Source organism: Haemorhous mexicanus, chromosome Z (genome assembly GCF_027477595.1).
Source record: "Haemorhous mexicanus isolate bHaeMex1 chromosome Z, bHaeMex1.pri, whole genome shotgun sequence".
Taxonomy (NCBI): domain Eukaryota; kingdom Metazoa; phylum Chordata; class Aves; order Passeriformes; family Fringillidae; genus Haemorhous; species Haemorhous mexicanus.
In genome coordinates, this window is record NC_082381.1 from 71,073,883 (window position 1) to 71,092,977 (window position 19,095).

The 19,095-nt window shown below is 38.9% G+C and overlaps 1 protein-coding gene across 1 annotated transcript in view; it reads right to left on the reverse strand.

The window, feature by feature from the left end:
- Positions 1-252: 252 nt before the first annotated feature.
- Positions 253-19,095, reverse strand: part of RAB3C (RAB3C, member RAS oncogene family) — a 125,779-nt gene continuing 106,936 nt past the window's right edge. The window contains exon 5 of the mRNA XM_059836406.1: positions 253-8,138. Coding sequence (XP_059692389.1) covers positions 7,951-8,138 — 188 coding nt within the window. The 3' untranslated portion in view covers positions 253-7,950. The remainder of the gene's footprint in view (positions 8,139-19,095) is intronic.

Sequence of the window (19,095 nt, forward strand, 5' to 3'; positions counted from 1 at the left end):
CTAAAAAATTTTTCTCCTTCAGACTATTAGGGCAAAGTCCCCAGTGAATTCTGTGGAATTCATACAGAGCTACAGTCACCAGTTCTACTGAGAGGATATTAGTGAAATGAATTATTGCAGATGTGGTATTTTTGTCAATCATTTAGTCAAAATTGAGGTTACTCTTTTCCAGTTTTAGTAAGTTAAAGGAAATAAATGAAGGGAGAGAGGTGGGGTGTAAGACCATATCACCACAACTGAAATATTCATGAATATAGTCTCTTGAATATTTATTGTAATTGCAAAAGAAAAAAAAAACTTTCAGCAAAAAAATTAAACAAATGAATCCACTTGGTATACAGAAGTCACATACAAAAAGAATATCCAATGGAATACACATGATTGCTACGTCAGCACAGAATTTAAACTCTCCATGTGGATAAAACTTGTACTGAACATTCAGACAAGAGCTTCCATGGATTTATGGAGAAGATTCACAAAATTTATCACCCAGCAGCATTTTAGCTAACATATTTTTTAAAACCACAGTAGCTATATTGCAGTAAGAGTCGGGGGAGAAGGCACAGATTGAGTCTCACCCCCTCACAAAGGTATCCTAAACACATACTTCAATTTTTCTTCAAAAAGAGTTCAGCAAACAAGTTGGTTTGAGAGAACCAGAACAGCTACATGTTATCAAGGAAAGCATTTATGTTCATGCATGTAATCACATGCCTGTGTGTAATTATAAAAAAACTAGGCAAAATTAACTGCCAGCCCTTGAACTGTCAGGTCACTTAACAAGAAAAGGTTGAGGGAGTCCTGTAGCAGGCTGCACATTTCCATTTTAGTGGTACGTCATGTTCTGACTCTTTGTTGCTCAGCAACAATGATGCCAAGAATTTTCTTTTTTATATTAAGCAATCCCAAATTTCTATCTACATACATTTTCATTTCACTCTGGTGTATATAATTTTGCAGAAGTTCTAATGGCTTTAGGTACAAAAAAAATTTTTTAAGGACTTTTCAGATCATTGCAAATACTGTCATGTGCTACTTAATGCAATTTGTCTACTTTGCTTTCTCAGAGAATGTATTTGATGACATCAGAAAGGAAACCCTTGATACTGGTTTCTAGTAAGCCTTAGAATTTAATTGTTTTCCAGATCAAGCAAATTAAAAAAAAAAACCAAAACAAAACAACAAAAAACCATAACTTATTAAACCTCCTATATTGTCACAAAAATGCATCAGATAAAATAAAAAACATACTTATGTATCCTTTAGCGTGGTACCAATGAATATATGGGCTTTTTTTAGGAAAATTGTCTGGCAAAATCAATTCCCCAATTCTTCCCCATGCCCCAGACTCAGTGGCCTGTCTCTGTTTAGTAAATTCCCAATGCAGATGACACACGCCTTTGAAGCCGGAGATTTAGTAAAAATTAACAGAATGAGCTTTTCTGCAGGCTTTATGCACACAGCTGGGAACCTATGGCAGATCAGTGATTCAGGGTTTAAGGTTCAAAATATACCTCAGGGTGTTGCTGAGTACTGATAGTCTTTCTCATGTTCTTAGAAAACCATTAGAATTATGCAAGTAAGTAGGAATAAATAAAGTATTGGATGTCTCCTTTTAATTTCATGGTCAGATTCTGGTCTGCATTTTGTTTCCATTTGCCTCTCAGTTTTATTCCTGATACTGGAAATGTTGAACTTTGAAAGGCCATGTAAAATTGGAGTGAAGAATGTGGGTCTGTATCTTTAAGGAGGTATCTTCCATCTTTTGTATCTAGAGAAGTTAAGAAGCTTAATTGTCAAAACTGTCCAGCTAAGGTCACCTTCCACTCTGCTGTGCTGCTGACTGTAACCTGGAAACATGTCCAGGAAACATTTGCAAACATGTTAAACCGGGGCACCAACCAAAGTCTGACAAGTCATCTGCAAGAATATTGGGTACCCCTATTTATAATTTCAGGTAAGTATTATGAGTTAACTGTATCAGATTAAAGAAAACATGTCCACATGATATTATGCAGTACAGGCAGATAGAACATGTAACTGACTCTTTAAGAATAAATAATTAACTCATCATAAATGCTGAGCTCTAAGAGGTTCTTTTAATGCTTCTAGAGAACATGCTTTAAAAAATATAGGCCGACAGTTTATAAATGGTTTAAAGCATTTTCTGATGGAAGGCCTGTCCCACTAGTGTTGGAGTAACATGACAATTCTCAAAAAAGGACACTCAGAACTCTAAAAGTAAAATTGACATGCACTTGCAGTAAACATACAAATATCTTTAACCATAGTTTCATATATGAAAAATAGCTTAAGTTACTTAAGAATATTCTTACACTACACTGGTAAAGTGTTTACTATATAATATTTCTACAAGACGTGTACATTTACTAGAAATGTTAAGCCACACAGGCATCATCAACAGCTTATCACACATACATGATGCTTCTCCCTTTCACACAAGTTTATATACACTGAGTAAGTAATTAAATATTGCACTTATTGGCCCATGATTCCTCAGTCTTGAGGTATTCAAAAATAGAAAAAATATCTATTTTTATAACATTTTTTCATGCAACATGTAAGACATTTGAAATACACGAATGCTAGTATATAAGTTACACATTGTGACGGTCCAACTGAGTCACAACACATCTGACATTACTGACAAAATACCGAACAGGAGTTACAGCACAAACATTTCATATATCACTAGTTGCAGGTACATGTCAGAATTACTTGAGGAAATTTATCACCAGAAGTGGTAAACAATGTCTATCTAACCTTCACTTACTGTGTTATAGGTGAATGTGAAGTTATGGGGAAATCAGGACTTTTGTTTCCCCCCAGATCAGATACCAAGTACCTTATTGTACAAATGACAAGCCATATACCTCTGCTGGAACCACAGTTGATAAACTTATGGTCTTCAAATGTAACACATTTGATTTCCAGCAGTAATGACAATTTAAGGATAAATTTGGGAAAAGTGGCACTGAATATAAACAGGTAACAGTGGGAAATGAATGACGATCAAAGGTGTATTACTCTATATGTATGCATATAATATGTGTGTAGTCACAAATTCTGCTTCACTGAACACCCATGGACAAACAAAAGGAAAAATAAAAGAAAACTTAATTTGCAAAGGTGAAGTACATTTACCCATAAATAAAACAGGTAGGGTTCATTCAACTATTTGAAATATTTTGCCTTTTTAAATGAGACTGGAAAAGTGATCAACCTTGGAGAATCTGGAGTCAGAATGTATGGATCAATGGGAAAATTAACACAACTTATTCCCCTGTTGGTATAAGTGAAGATTTGTTGCTAATCCCCCTGAGGATGTATCTATGAGGCTTCAAATTCATGGTCTCACATTGCTGAATCTGTCATGCTAAAGAACTAGGCTTATACATTGTAAGTTTATATGAAACAGGCCAAGGAGGAATCAGGCTCTAATCAGAACTGAAATTTAGTTTATGCCTGCAAAAATGTAAATAATAAAACTTACTTCTATAAAAAAAAAATATAGGAAACAGTATCTTGGTAAGGGTGGAGTTTGTATGGGGTTTTCTCTTGGAATGCGATAGCAACATTATTTGTCTGATCCAAATAAACAAATGCATAACCACCAAATGTAGAATTTTTGCTACTTTTTTTCCCCCTACAAATGGCAAATTTAATGCATTCTCGAAGTTAGGATCAAACTCCAGCAAATTTTGTGTATCCTGAAATAATACTTAATTTCTAAAATAAAGAAGATGCAGGTGGTACAGTTGAGCTGACAGACTGGGAAGAAAATTTAATCTTTCAAACTGGTGCTCTGGAAAAGGCCACATAGATGTAGTTGTTCAGGTAATTTCTCTAGATAATGCATTAAGTAAAAGTACAAAGGAACAAACAATTCCAGCTAACAGTCACTTACACAGCTGTTCAGAGAGAAAGAGTATTTTCTGTGAGAAAATTAGGCTAGTTGATATTTAAAACACCAAATGAACAAGTCTAAATAAACTAACCACCACCACCAAAAGTAACAGACACAGTATTTAGTCAGTTGCACTTGTAACTTGTGAACATGAACTCTTAAAAGAATCAAAAACATGCATCTGAATGTTCAACCCCGCAGGGCTGGCTAGCTGTTCGGCAGGTTGCTGCCAGAGGCACCACAGGAACCAGACAATCCCCATGTTCCTGGGTGCTCCCAAGGTATTTTCTGACCAGTAGCTTGAAGGTGCAGAAAGCAGCACATTGTCAGAGCATGATAAGGCTGGTGCATGGCCCATGCACAGGATTAGCTTGCTGCTATAAGCTTTAGTCTAGATCATAACTCGGAAAAAGGATTGTGTAGTATTAGTTTAGCTTCAGCTGGCACTATGTAGCTCAGGATTCTCTGCCCAAAGGCATCTCATCTCTCAGAAATTTAATATACTCTGTATAATAACTGCTGTATCTCACCAAGTGGATAAATCTCTGCTGAAGGGGGTATCTATGGCTGGACCAATGATTTGCTGTGACATTCAGTCTTATTTCTATGTTGAAAGTACCACAAATTAATGAAAGGTGTGCAAGAACTTTTTCACTTGTAATGAGGCTGAAAATAGTTTTGTTTCTGCTATCCCAGTTTTCATCTGAGCCCTCCCATGTTCCATCACAAAATACAGTGCTTTGTAGCCTGGTACTTGGAGGAATTGTGCCACACCACTGGTTAGATCAGGGATCTAACCAAAACTAGCTTGTCTCCTCCAGGAACTCATAATCAGTGACTACTGGATATATGTGAAGAACAAGGCATTGATAATTTAAATTTAGGCCCTTGATCAAGTTGCAACAGGTTCTTCAAAAATGTTCAGCCTACCTGAATTTAAGAAAACTGCAGTTCTTTCCTGTAAGTCAAGAGGAACTGAACCAGATTGAGACATAACCCCATCTGAAAGAAAAAGCCTGCTTGAATTTCCACACCTTTTCAATTTCAGAGAAAGTCGTGATATGGTAAATCTGGTTTGATGGGACAACAGCAGGCCATCCTTTCCAAACTTCTACTCAAAACAGTGTCAACTGAGAGGGCTGAGTCTCATCTTGAAAAACTCCGAGTGTTTTATTTGAACATTGAAAAAATTAAGCTAACTCTTAACTCCATGACAATGTCTGAGTGTTAGTACAAAGTTTTGAGGAGATTTTAGATACGGACTCATTCTTTGCTGCTGTATTTCAGATAAGCCTTTTCATTTTAACACATTTTTAGGACTCTAAGGAACAACACCACTCTGACAGCTGCTTCCCCCAGCCACCCCATCTCATGCAGAAGGCCAAATATATGTGGAGGCCTAGCAGGTTAGCTGCCTCAGAAACTTGAAGCAGTTCTCCTTAGATTTTGCTGTTACTCTTCTGCCCAGACTCCTGATGCAAAATGAAAAGCAATTAATTAATCCCATTTACATACAGAATTCTTTATCTTTCTCTCAATTTGTTTGAAAAGATATATGCTAATAATGTATTTCTACCACCAAGTCTAAACAGTCAAAGCCAGGCAGAGAGGGTCTTAAGTTCATTGCAATGGAATACAAGCAAAGTGTGACTGCAGCAAGGGACACCTTGAAGTCTTTTTTCCTGATTGCACTGTGCACAGGAGATGACAATTTCACATCAAACATCTCAGAGCAAAGGTGGAAGAATACCTGCACTTCTTGCCAAGCTGCATGTTTCAGGACATGCCCAAAATCCTTGACAACTCGATTATGTCTCTCCCCTCCTTGCCTGAGATGCTTCAGGCTAATAATACAACCTAAGACTCATCTAAAGAACTTGAGAGCTGAAGCTGAATTCTGTCTCAAGGCTTTTCTGCCCCTTCTTCTCAAGCAGGAATCACTGACATAACAAGAAACACATGGAAAACTTCCCAGCAGCCATCTCAGATGAAGCTTGCTCAACTTTGTACTGCTTCTGTTTTTTCCAATCAGCTGGCACCTAGGGTGTGAAAATGTACTAGGGAAAGTCTCTCAGCACACTTAGCAACATGCTGTCTTAAATGGGGGAGCGGAAAAGAAACCACCCTGGAGAGAGAAAGGATCATTGTTTGGATAGCACATGCCTCTTCCACCTGGCTGGTCCTCCACTCTAAAAAGGAGGGTGCTTTCTCTTCACGGAGGTAAATCAGTCTCCATGTCTACTAGGGGGAAAACTGCTTGAAATAAACTAGCTAACAGGACAGACATGGTTTAAAAACCTAGACTGAAGACAGCCTAGATTAATTAAAATTAGGCAGCTCCTGGCATATCCTCTTTACATGTGTCTATATGCCTTGTAGTTTGGAAGTAACTTTTATTGTGTTGAAGTGTATTTAGATTATTTAATCAATTTTTTAAAAGCAGCCATTTTATTTTATTGTGTATCAGGAGTTCCATAAGTTACGTTCAAAAAACATAAACTGTAAAGAAGGATTTCTTTGCAGTTGTGAGTCATTCAGTGTACTATATGTTACTTCCTTTTATTGTATTTTTCAGATTTTTCCCACTGCTGACAGTTAAAAAAAAAAATCAGCCTTGTCTTAATTTCTGTCTAACGGGAAAAATAAAATAATCAGGGCTTCTTCAGTTATGCTGTTTAGTTAAAAAAAGGTCACCATGATGCAGGTAAAGCAGTTTTGCAATGTACTTCAGGATATGGATGTAAGAAACTTCCACCAATTACTAGAGGAGTAAAAACTGTAAAATATAACTATTTTAACACTTTAACATAAAAGAATTTGCATACTTTATTCTGCTATCTTCACAGTTTTTTGCTGATATTTTCAATGCATTAAGCCCAAGATTAGAAATGTTGACAATTTTTTATTACTCCTAAAGTTTTAAAAATCCTAATTCTCTTGCCAAAATGAATGGAAAAAAATCAGGTCAAACTTCAGTTCATTGACACCATTGACACCATCAGCATTTCTGCAGTAGGTCTGAGTAAAATACAGACATTTATAGCCACTGTGGTGGTAGCTGTCTCAGTGACTGAATGGGAAATGAAATTTCTGAAAACTGAAGCATGCAGGTTTGACAGCAATGTGACAGGGCAGATTTTGGCTGTGAACAACCAAACACAATGGATTTGGCTCTGTCAGACATAATATAGGACTGTGTGCTTAATGTCTCATGCAGGCAGACATGGAGAGAGCTAAATAGCCTTCTGCTGCAGCGGTAGGCAAGACTGGGATCTCCATAATGATGGAATGAGAAATTAAGTCCGGTTTCAGAAAATTGTTAGTTAGACATGCAGCTGCTATGTAAAAGGAAATACACTAGCTATCCAAACAGGATGAAGTACCTGATATCTCTGAGACTCTGGACTGAATATCCACATCCAGTTGGAAATTGTTGATGAAAATTTGGGAATTTTTATGGCTTTGGGCCCAGGACCTAACTTTCTTCTGATTTCTGCAGTTTTCAGTCAGCCAGGATGTGTAGCATAGTGAGTGTGGATTTTCCAAAGCAATGTGCTCCCTTGTACAAGTGATCTGGCAGAATGAGGGATTTGCTCACTACAGGAATACTTCTAAATTCATTTTAAGTCAGGAAAATACACAAGTGGCATCAGGAAGCTAAGTCAAAACCCTGACCACTACCCTAAAAATTCAGCTATATAACTTGAAACCAATGAAGCAAGAGACAATTATAGGCAAACATGATCTGAGGACATGGCAACAGCTGAAGTGTGACACAAAATAGTAAAAAGAAAAGCGAAGTTAATATACACCCTGCATGCAAAAGCCAGGTTCTAAAATATGGATCATCCTTTCAGACTAAAAACTGCTCCATCCCCATATGCATATCTGAGCAGCTGATGTAAAACAAGACTGTTCTTCCAAATAAATTAATAAGACAGTATGAATAAAGGCATATAGACCATTCATAAGTACTCTGTTGGCAATAGAACACACTGGAGCTGCCTTTGCTGGTAGTTGCATTAGCAGCTGCAGTTGGGCTGCTGTGGAGGAGGGGTGTCCTTTAGCTGTGTGTTCTGGTTGCTGGCAGCAATGGTGGGATTTGTCTCCAGACTTTCTGACATTTTGTCACAGATGATATCCACCAGTCGCTCAAACGTCTGCTTGACATTAATGTTTTCCTTGGCACTTGTTTCAAAAAATTCAAATCCTAAGGAAATAAAGAACATGTTTATGTTCTAGGCATGTTTTGGTATCTCCAATAAACATACAAACTTCTCTTGAGCAAGAGACATTCAGAAAGGAAACACATGAGAGCACACATATGAAAGAAGAGCAGTTAAAATTATAACATGATCAGAGTAAGTCCACTAGTGCTACTGGCTTTATACAAGGCTGGATGAAGTCAGGACTATTCCAAATATATTCCCTTGGAAAAATTCGACTTTAACACAGTTTAATCAAAAACTTAATACCTGTTTCAGAGAACTGTTTTAGGAAAGCCCTATATGTACAGCAATTGGGAATGAGTAAATTGCTGTTCCATCTCTAGCTATTATGTTCCTCTGAGCACTATTCAGTTGGAAACAGCCATTTCCATTGTGTTATTAAGGTGGTGCCAAAATACAAAATATTGCTTGCAAAAGTAAAGGTAAAAAACCAAGGAAGACAAGAAAAGATTTTTGCAATTTGATAGTTAGTAAAGTTAGATGTGAATCCATGGGACCAAAGGGATTCCGAACTCCACAAACAGAACTAATAAAAGAAGAAAAAAAAACCCCAAACAACAGAAATGCACATAAGGAAGAAAACATCTTAATTAATTTGTACAGAAGGGCTTTTTATCTATTTTCTCCCGATGATTAGCCCAAAGGCAAAAACCATAGCTATCCTTAGCCCTTAAGGGACCCTGGAAGTTTTTATAGAGCGGAGACAGCTGTTCTAAGCCCTCCAGAGACAGTTTCCCTAAGTTCTCTTCTCTGCCTCCATTTGTATCACATCTCACCTCCCACATGTGTCTCATTCATCTAGGCCAGGTTTGCAGTTTGACAGTCAGCCTGCAACCTAGAAAGCTTCTGCCAGTGCTGTGTCTTCCCTCATGCTGATTTCCTTTGCAAAGCATTTGTGTTCCTTAGTTTATTTTTTTCTAGGAATTTTCCCACATTTTTCCCAAGTTAGAACATTTCTCACTCGTTCTTTGATAATTCATAACTTTCTTCCATTCCTGTCTTTCCACTACCTATGGTTTCAATATTGAAACAGTTTACAAAACATTAGATTCACTGATGTGAATCAGTGAATGAGAGCTTTACAGAAGCCTTTGCACAGTCTGGCTTACCCTTTGCATAACTATTTTGATTCCTTCTGATTAAATCTGAATATTAATGTGCAATTACCAATGTCTTTAAGTTTGACAAAAATCCCTGTCAGAAAATTTCAATTACTTGAAATTCCTAGCTGAAGGACAGAACCCAAATCTTTGTGGGTCTGGTGGTTTTGTTTGATTTTTTTGAATGCTTTGTTTCATTCTGTTTTGAAAAGCCAGATGAAATTTAAATGCAAGTACTTTGGGCACATTAGTATTATGCATTCAGTATGCCATCCAAACAGAATGTAATCTGCACATTCAGTCCTATAACTGTTGTCCATGGAGATTTTGCAATTTGAGTCCTACCCTAGATTTACTGGAGATAATTATATTCAGCTTGACATAATAACCCAGCAAGAAGTGATAAGCAATGTACAAACTCAACTCTGCACTGATTTTTTTTTTTTTTTGCATTTTTAATTCATGTAAGGTGCTGGACTGAAGTGTCACCAAGCACTAAAATGTTTAAATGTGTAGGAGCTAAGCACTGGCAAAAGCTAGTGTTCATAGGGAGATTAGATAGCAGGAGCTACAAATATTGTACAGAGATTTATTTGGTCACACGACTTCTGTTAGTATCAGGAAGAAGTGTAAGGGTAAGCTCACCAGTATTAGAATACATTGCCATAAAAACTTTTCCATTCCACATTTCTCTGCAAAGCAGGAAAACTGTGAATAATAAAAAACTTTCTACAAAAATTACATACAAGGATATTGTTTTGATCTATAAGATATTGCTTTAGTTCATCTTTGCTCGCACTAGAGCAAAGGAACTAAACTAGAAGGAAAATGAGGAAAGACAGTGTAGCATAACTTCCTGGTGGCTTTGTCCCTCCTGCAGAGCTCCATGCAGGAGAAAGCTATTCAGATAATTTTGGAGCTGCTTGGGGAAAGGAAGATCCTCCACAATTTCAGTATGCTGTGTTGAAACCCAGATGCAGTTCCTGCCCAGCAATGGAGTCAAGAATCTTCCACAGCTCTTGGTGTCCTCTCCACAGGAAGGAGGAAGAAAGCAGCTGTAGCACAGAGGAACAAGCAGAATCATAGGGCAGAAGAGCTGAGTAACAGTGGGGAATGGTGCACCAAAGCTTTGGAGATGATAGGAAGAACACTGAATCTAAAGAACATTTAAGAGTGGAACAGTTTTTACAGTTATAGAGATGGAATAATGAGCACATCAGATGATCATGAAATAGCAGATATGATATCTAGGTAAAAGATCTAGACAGAGAAAAGCAGAAAATGAAAGAAAAAGAGTCACAGAGAGGAGGCCTATGTAAAGAACTATTATGACAAAGATAAGAGCAAGAAAACAGGCCCACTATCTTGGTGAGGATGTTTTGCATGAGAGCATAATGAAAAACTTACAAGGCACCCATTCTCCAGATTAAATGGAGGGTTACAGAGTGTCAAGTACAAAATAATTGATTCAAATAAAATACTCTGGAGATTTCTATGGAATTTCAGATATGATTTCAATAAAAGAAGGAAATTGCAGTCATAGCAGTGATGTAGATGGATATCAGGCTATGAGGGTATTCCATCAACTTGGACATCAATTGCCTGGACCTGCTAGGCTAGGCTTTGCTGCATAGATGAAGCAATGGACAGACCTGAGAAAAAGTGACTGAGCACCCAGTTGCCTCCACAATAAAACTAATGCTATATTCTTTACTGGAACTGTAGGGGTGGGAATTTTGAACAGTCTGGGAAATTAGCCCAAACAGCTCCTTCTGTGTATAGACCTATGAAAGGTGCTTTTTATATGCTTGAATGTGCAAATAAACATCCATCTTCCCAAGAAGAGAATGGGGCATACATGTGAGCTCCTTCCAGGCAGTTTCTGCTGTAAAACAGATGCAGCTGCACATAGGTAAGACACTGTTCTCACAGGTGCAGAAATGGTAACACAGAAGAATCTTTTGAAGCCAACTAAGTTAAGAAAAGCTTTGTGCAGTTTCTGGTAATCACTGTCAAAGCATCGTGGCATGTACTGAGCAAGTGGGACCAGCTGGATTACAAAAATTCAGCAGAACAGGAGTTCAAAATCTCATCTGATGCAGCCATAGACACCCTTGCTTTATGAAGACCCTTGCAAGAGAGGCTTCTGTAGGCATTCAAACAGAAACTGATTGTCCTGGGCAAGATATTCAATTTCTCATCGGAGTATTACCTTGTGCAAGATACCCCAACAAGTTAGGTTGGTTCTTTTGGCTGGTTCATTTGTTTAACCAAAACCCTGCCCATGGAACAGTTTCAAGGAGCTATACAGAATTTTTCCTAGCAGAGTGTTCTTGGAATCAGCACTAGAATTCTGTTTGTTTTCATTTTTATGGAATATTTTGCAGATCTTTTTTCCCCATTACACCTCCTTCTCTACTGACTCATCTTGCAATTATTTTACTAATGGCTCTTAGACACCCTAAGCTTCATAAATCCCTGTGTATGACAGTCTAAGTTCTATGACTTTGAATACTTTTTTCAGGGTTTTTTTTTGCTACTCATTATTAATTGAGAGAAAATATTTGCCATGAGGGTATAAGCGTGAAGTGAGGCAGCTATGTGGTGCTGCTCAGGGAAGCAGAGCTCAAAGAACGCCATATTCCCACCACCTGTGATGATCTGTACTGCTGATGTGGATGAGGCCAGGCAGAGGAGATTGTTGCAAAGACGTGACAAGCCCAAGAAGTAAGTGGGAAAGTCAGGCAGAACAGAGCTGAAACTCAGAAAATGCAACACATCAAAGTGCTGCCTGTACAAAGTGTGTGGAACATGGAATACGATATGTTAAGTGCTTTTTTTGTGTTTAATTCTGTTTTCCTTTGCTGATCCTTGCTGATTCCCTCTTTCCCTACTAGTGACTCAAAGAAAGCTGGCAAGCTCTTGGCAGCTCCTACAGAGAACTACAGCAGCAGAGCTAGACAGGGCATTGTCATGGTTCTGTGGTTCACCTGGTGATTTGCAGTGCACACAGAGCATTTAGATGGCTTTCCTAAATCATACACACAATCAGAATTACTGACTTTGTACCCTCTCTCCCTCACATGTGTGCCAGCTCTGTAGAGGCTCATTCATAACTGCTCAATAATACTTGTTTATGTCTGCTTTCAAAACACAGGAAAGAAAAAAGCCCAGAAAGCACAGTCATATGCAAAGAGAAGAACGTCCTGCACCCTCTCATCTTCCTGAGAAAACATGACATCAAGAGCACAGGCTAGAGAGCAAACTTTAAGAACATTTCCACAGACAATACAGACAAGATCTATGCTGATGTTTCACAAGTTGATCAAGAGGGATTTTGGTTTCAGAGTGTTTTTCTGCAATAAAGACAGTTTAATTTATCACCCCATATGTTACATTTTGCAGATGTCCACAAGGGTATATTCCCTTACTAACTATCCTTCTAAACTTTCATGAAGACAAGCTCAAACTGTGGTCCTTAGTGTTGCTTTTGTCAGCGTCTTCTTCAATCCAGAATTGTGAGGAGTAGTAGGAGACTGCAGTATCAGAGCAAGAAATGGCTGCAGAAAGCTGCTCCCTTTGTAAGGGTAGGATGTCAAAGGCAACCTCCAGGAAGTCATAGGAATTAATACTTTAACAATATCATTGTATATAAAAAAGAGGAGTTAATAAGTCCTTATCATCTTAAAATTGCATCCTGTGGGTAGTTCTGAGGGGGCACTGGCAGGCACTTACTTTCTTGCCTGCTATGAATAGTATCTAATAAGTTTTGCATTCACATTACAGGCTGTCAGTCAAGGGAACTGCAAGACCTTTCTCCTCTGTGCAGATGTCCACTTCCTCAGAACTGTCAATATTTTTTAGTCAAAGAGAGAAAGGACAACATGGCATGACTGCAAAGGTCATCTCTCCTAGGAAACTGGGCTGAAAGTCACTGGAGACCACTGCTGCTCTTCAAAGTATCTCCTACATCAGCAACTATCTGGTTATGGCAGTAGTTCTGGTTTGCTGTGCTTTGCTCTCTAGATCAATAGGAGGGGATCTCTGCTGTCCTAACAAGCCCAAGTGCTGGACTATGATCAGAAAATTATTAAAACAACATTAAGCCTCAGAAAGGGACTCTGCTAATATTATTTCAGTGAAGAGCAGTGCTTTATCACCATTCAAGATAGAGAATTAAAAGGAAGATAAACATTATTAACAGAAATGCTAAGGTGTTTATCCAGTCTTTAGGATGGCTGAATTTATTAACAACAAAAAAGCTAAAGGGGGACTGTCAGCTGTGGCAGAATGGGGAGACCCAAGAGGCTGTTACTGGTCATGCTCTAGCTAACATCTCATTTTGCAGTCTTTCAGAACAGAAGGTTTCATATAAATTCCAGTTGTATTGATTTTGATTATCATTTCCAGATACCTTTTAAATGAGTGCATTTGGGCAATAAATTCGATTTCTGGCAAAGGTTTTCTTGTGTGTGTGTTTACAGGAGACATGGGCTGAGCAAACCCTTGCTCCTAAATTTTATTAAATAAATTTGCCGTAATGTAGCTCCCAGTATGTGAAAGTAATGGCAGGTTGGCTTTCCTCTCAGTAAAAGAACATCCTGGGGATAGGAGCCTGTAATTGCTCTGCCAATACCCTGTCTGTGTTGTAGCTAAACAGAAGACTGGTATTTGTCAGTGCTGTCAGTCTGTCTCTTTCCCCTGGAACTAACCTTTTCCCATTAAAAAAAGCTTTAAAAACAGTGTAGGATGGAAGTTTGAACCAGCATATTGCAGCACAACCCAATTATTTTAATTTTTAATGCAAATTTAGATGCAGCCATATGTCCATGCTCTCTAAGCAGTGGGTGACCCTGCCTTGTGCACCACAGCCTCCAGTCAGCCACAGAAACAAAACAGAACTTGCTGTTCTAGCAAACTGTGTGCTGAGGTGTCAGTTCCTGCGTGGTTCCTGATTTACATGCCAAAAATACAGCACTAAAAATGCCTCTTCAGTTCAGTGCCTAAACTCACAGCTGCCTCGTACACACAGCATGCCCACAGATCCCAATGTTTGTGTTACCCCCCAGGGCTCCTACCCCTGGCAAGTGAAGGTGCACCCCAGTCCTGATGCTGGGGAGCTGCTGCCTTGTGCCCCAGCCCTGGAAGGATTCAGAAACCAGTCTTGTTCCTGTTCCATCTCAGCAGCAGGTTCGTTCTGACAGGCTGGGTCAGACCACCACAATTGCACCCTCTGTAAGACCTGACACCAGCACTGACAAATGCCCCATTTTAAGGCTTACTGGCATGCTAAATGGTTTAATTTGAAGATATGCAATCACAGCTCAATCCTGTTTCTGTTGTCTCCCGGCAAAACCATTACCTACACAAATATATGAGCCAAGAACAAAATGAGAACTAAATTGTCAGGGAAGGCTGATTCTGTTTGAACTAAGAATTTTTATTCTAGTTTTTGGTGGAAATTATTTTCAAAGCACTGGGAATCAAGAGAAGGAGAGAGAGAAAAGAAATTAAGTAGAAAAAAGAGAAAAATAAAGAAGAAATTAAGAGGGAGAGGGAGAGGGAGAGGAGGGGAGGGGAGGGGAGGGAAGGGGAGGGGAGGAGAGGGGAGGGAATGGGAGGGGAGGAGAGGGGAGGAGAGGGGAGGAAGTGGCGGAAGGAAGTGGCGGAAGGAAGTGGCGGAAGGAAGGAAGTGGCGGAAGGAAGGAAGTGGTGGAAGGAAGGAAGTGGCGGAAGGAAGTGGCAGAAAGAAAGTGGCGGAAGTGGCGGAAGTGGCAGAAGGAAGGGAAGGAAGGAAGGAAGTGGCGGAAGGAAGTGGCGGAAGGAAGTGGCGGAAGGAAGTGGCGGAAGGAAGGAAGGAAGGAAGGAAGGAAGGAAGGAAGGAAGGAAGGAAGGAAGTGGCGGAAGGAAGGAAGGAAGGAAGTGGCGGAAGGAAGTGGCGGAAGGAAGGAAGGAAGGAAGGAAGGAAGGAAGGAAGGAAGGAAGGAAGGAAGGAAGGAAGGAAGGAAGGAAGGAAGGAAGGAAGGAGCAGAAGGAAGGAAGGAAGTGGCGAAAGGAAGTGGCGGAAGGAAGTGGTGGAAGTGGCGGAAGGAAGTGGCGGAAGGAAGTGGCGGAAGGAAGGAAGGAAGGAAGGAAGTGGCAGAAGGAAGGAAGGAAGGAAGGAAGGAAGGAAGGAAGGAAGGAAGGAAGGAAGGAAGGAAGGAAGGAAGGAAGGAAGGAAGGAAGGAAGGAAGGAAGTGGCGGAAGGAAGTGGCGGAAGGAAGTGGCGGAAGGAAGGAAGTGGCGGAAGGAAGGAAGTGGCGGAAGGAAGGAAGGAAGGAAGGAAGGAAGGAAGGAAGGAAGGAAGGAAGGAAGGAAGGAAGGAAGGAAGGAAGGAAGGAAGGAAGGAAGGAAGGAAGGAAGGAAGGAAGGAAGGAAGTGGCGGAAGTGGCGGAAGGAAGTGGCGGAAGGAAGGAAGTGGCGGAAGGAAGTGGCGGAAGGAAGTGGCGGAAGGAAGTGGCGGAAGGAAGGAAGGAAGGAAGGAAGGAAGGAAGGAAGGAAGGAAGGAAGGAAGGAAGGAAGGAAGGAAGGAAGGAAGGAAGGAAGGAAGGAAGGTAAAAGTAAAGACTAAGGGAAGAGGTCACCCAAATGAGAAGAGAAAATATGGAGATGAAGTATGTAAAAATTGCTATCTTTCTGAGTGACAAGCTGTGGACGTGCACTGAAGTCATAGGCACTGCTGACCATGACAGACGTAATATTCAGAGGCCTTTGCAGGTTCCCTGAATATAGTGTGAGGCCTGGTTTCTGCTGCCCCTTGCAGAAGAGAATGTGAGAGCTCACCCAGAGAGGGCCTGTTTCATTTTATTTTCTTACATTGGATGTTGGCCTCTAGGAGAAGTAGCATGCCAGGATAAATTTAGAAAACAGGCAAGTGCAACCTAGGGCATGCTGAGATATGATGAATGCCCCCAGCCATGGTTGATTCTGGATGGCAAAGCATAAGAAGAACATGAGAAACCAAAGAACACATAAAATTGATGTATCTAATTAACAGGCACAGCAGAATAAATGGAAATAAATGGAAATACTGTATGTCCCAAATAAATGGAAAAACTGTATGTCAAACTGCATATGCAGCTATCCATTTCCCTGTGCAGTTATTCAGACTCTATTCAAAGGTCTGTGCACACCTCTCCCTACTAATCCTTAGCTGGAATGTAGATCACAGTATCAATATATCATACAGACTGTGAATAGAAGAAACAAGACATCAAGCCACCTGCAACTCCTTTTATTTCTCCTCTGACAATTGACACCAAATTTGTATGAATATATGAGTTTTGCTGAAAGGCATGAGAGCAATATCTCAGAAAACTGTGTGAGCAATTTAGCTGGCAAGAGCACATGCATTTTGCGCTCTTAGAAGTAGATATGCTTTAAAGCATTTTACTAAAACAAGAAGTTCCAACTCTTGTTTTACTAAAATGCTTTAAAGCATTTTAATAATAAATCTATTCACTCCATAGCCAATCCATGTACTGCTCAGAGCAAATATTCCTGAAGACAGAAAATATCATAATAAATAAATTCCATACCCTTTTTTGGTAATGATTAGTGAATAAACTTCTTTAAATGTGTTTGCTGTCATTACCAAATCAATACTAACCTTGCATTAATTATATCTATCTATTGGCTGGTTTATCACATTTTTACATATTCTTGGAATATTTATATGAGGAAAAGTTATGTAACTTTTATTTGATCTCATCTATTTTCATTTCATTCTAACCTTAACCTGTTAATGATGCTATTGTGTTAAACAATCATGAACTGATTTCTGAAAAAAAAAACTTTAAAAAAGTACTGAATAGGATGATAAGGAATGACTAATGCATGTCTTTGTGTCTTTATGCTTGGAACAATTAAATATTCTCGGAATTACCTTATGGAGAAAAAGGGAATATGACAGAGCACTCTGAAACTCACAGAGGTCCAGAGCAGGTAACAGCAGACAATTGTACACTGTTTGTAAGAATATAACAGTGAAGAAAAATAAAATTAAACTATCAGGAGGCCAATTCAAAGGAGCAGTAGATAACAGATAAACAGTGCATATTTAAAGGATGTTGTGGGTGGTATGATTCTATATGGCTTCAAAAACATCATTGTACAAATCCAAGGAAAAAAATTCCAAAAGACCTATTGAATATAAATGTATTGCTTTTGGTTCATGAGACACACAAATATCATTTTCTATGATCAGAGAAAGTATCACTGCATGTTTGCCAGTTCACGTCTTTTACAAAATACCTACAACACTGCTTGTATTTATGACCCATAGTGGTATTTCCAGTGTCATGTTATTAACAATCAATTTAAAAAATCATCTTCAAAGCAAACAAGACAGATTCTGACCTCATAAAAATTCTGTAATTTTTCTTCATGGTCAGGTCTGGGTTCCTAACTATTCCTTCATTCTTTTGTGAACTTTTTGTAGTGCCATGAAAAACGTATGCAGATGTACCACGGGGTAGTTGTCTAGTTCAGCAGACCTCCTCCAACAGTAATGAGACTTACTGTTGGTTCATTTAAACTCCTTGTTTGGGTTACACTTGAGTAATTAGCCAGCACAGAGATTTTAAAAAAAGAATGATTACACCTTGTTAATAAACTTGAAGGCCACAATCTTCAGAGAGGTCAGGAGCCAAAAGGAGGTCCCATTTTCCTGTAACACTGTTCTCAACAGAACACCACGTTCCCCAGAGGGTTAAATTTCCAGCGCTCTTTTTGAGCTTCTGGATATATACCCAAGAAGGTGCATGTGTTCATTTTCTCAGGGACTTCAAATAAACAAGGCCTGAAAATAAAACCACACTTGAGAACAGAGGGTGTCACGGTGTAGTTTTTGTACAGCACTCAAGAGTCTTATTGGCTTGTGTCTGTGATCAACACTGTGTTCAAAGGAACCACAGTTTTAAAATGTCTGTCTGGACAGAAAAATCTATATTGTTATTTTTAAAGCTTGTCTATAAGACATGTTATCAATTTTCTGCCAGAGAAACAAAAGGCAGTCCCATGTGTATAACACAATGGGTGCCCTCCAAAACAGCCAGCAAGGCCTGTGCACTTATTGTAGTTAAAGGAAATTCTTTTGTTGTTCCTGACATCACCTCCCCAGTCTCTGGGCAGATTAAAAAAATTATTGCAGCTGTACAGGAAACTTGTAAACATTTGTGTGTGCAGTCTGACTACAGTAAACAACTGGATCAGAACACAAGTTATCTAATACAATAATCTGCCCTTGAGATAGCCACAGGATATGTATCTGAGAAAAGAAACCCCCTGAGTAGATAAATATGGAAATAAAGGGTAATCTTCTTCCATAAAGATTGAATTTTAAACCCCAGGAGTTGGAATTTGCTTTACAGCCTGAAACATGAGTTTTGTTATCTATCTCATTATCCTTTTTTCTTTTTTTCAAGCATTGGCTATTACGTCTGAGGATTCTTGACTGTAAAACATGTAAAGTTCCTTCTTGTCTTGATAAATTTATGACCTTGGGGATGCCTTGTCAATTCATTGCATTATTTTTCTTTTTAATAGGAACACCAGAAGGAATAGAAATTCAGATTTTTTATGTGACTTAAAAAAAAATTTCAAACTCTATAGTGAAAATTTATGGTTGTTGCTAAATGTTTCAGTACCTTGTCCAAATTCATGGTAAAAGTATACAGTTAGGTCCTTGGGATCTCTTTTTCCAATGAATACACATTCCTATCTCCTAGTACAATGAGTAAACCGTAGAAATGGGAAGAACATACATTAAAAAATATATAGGAAAATATGACAGGTATTT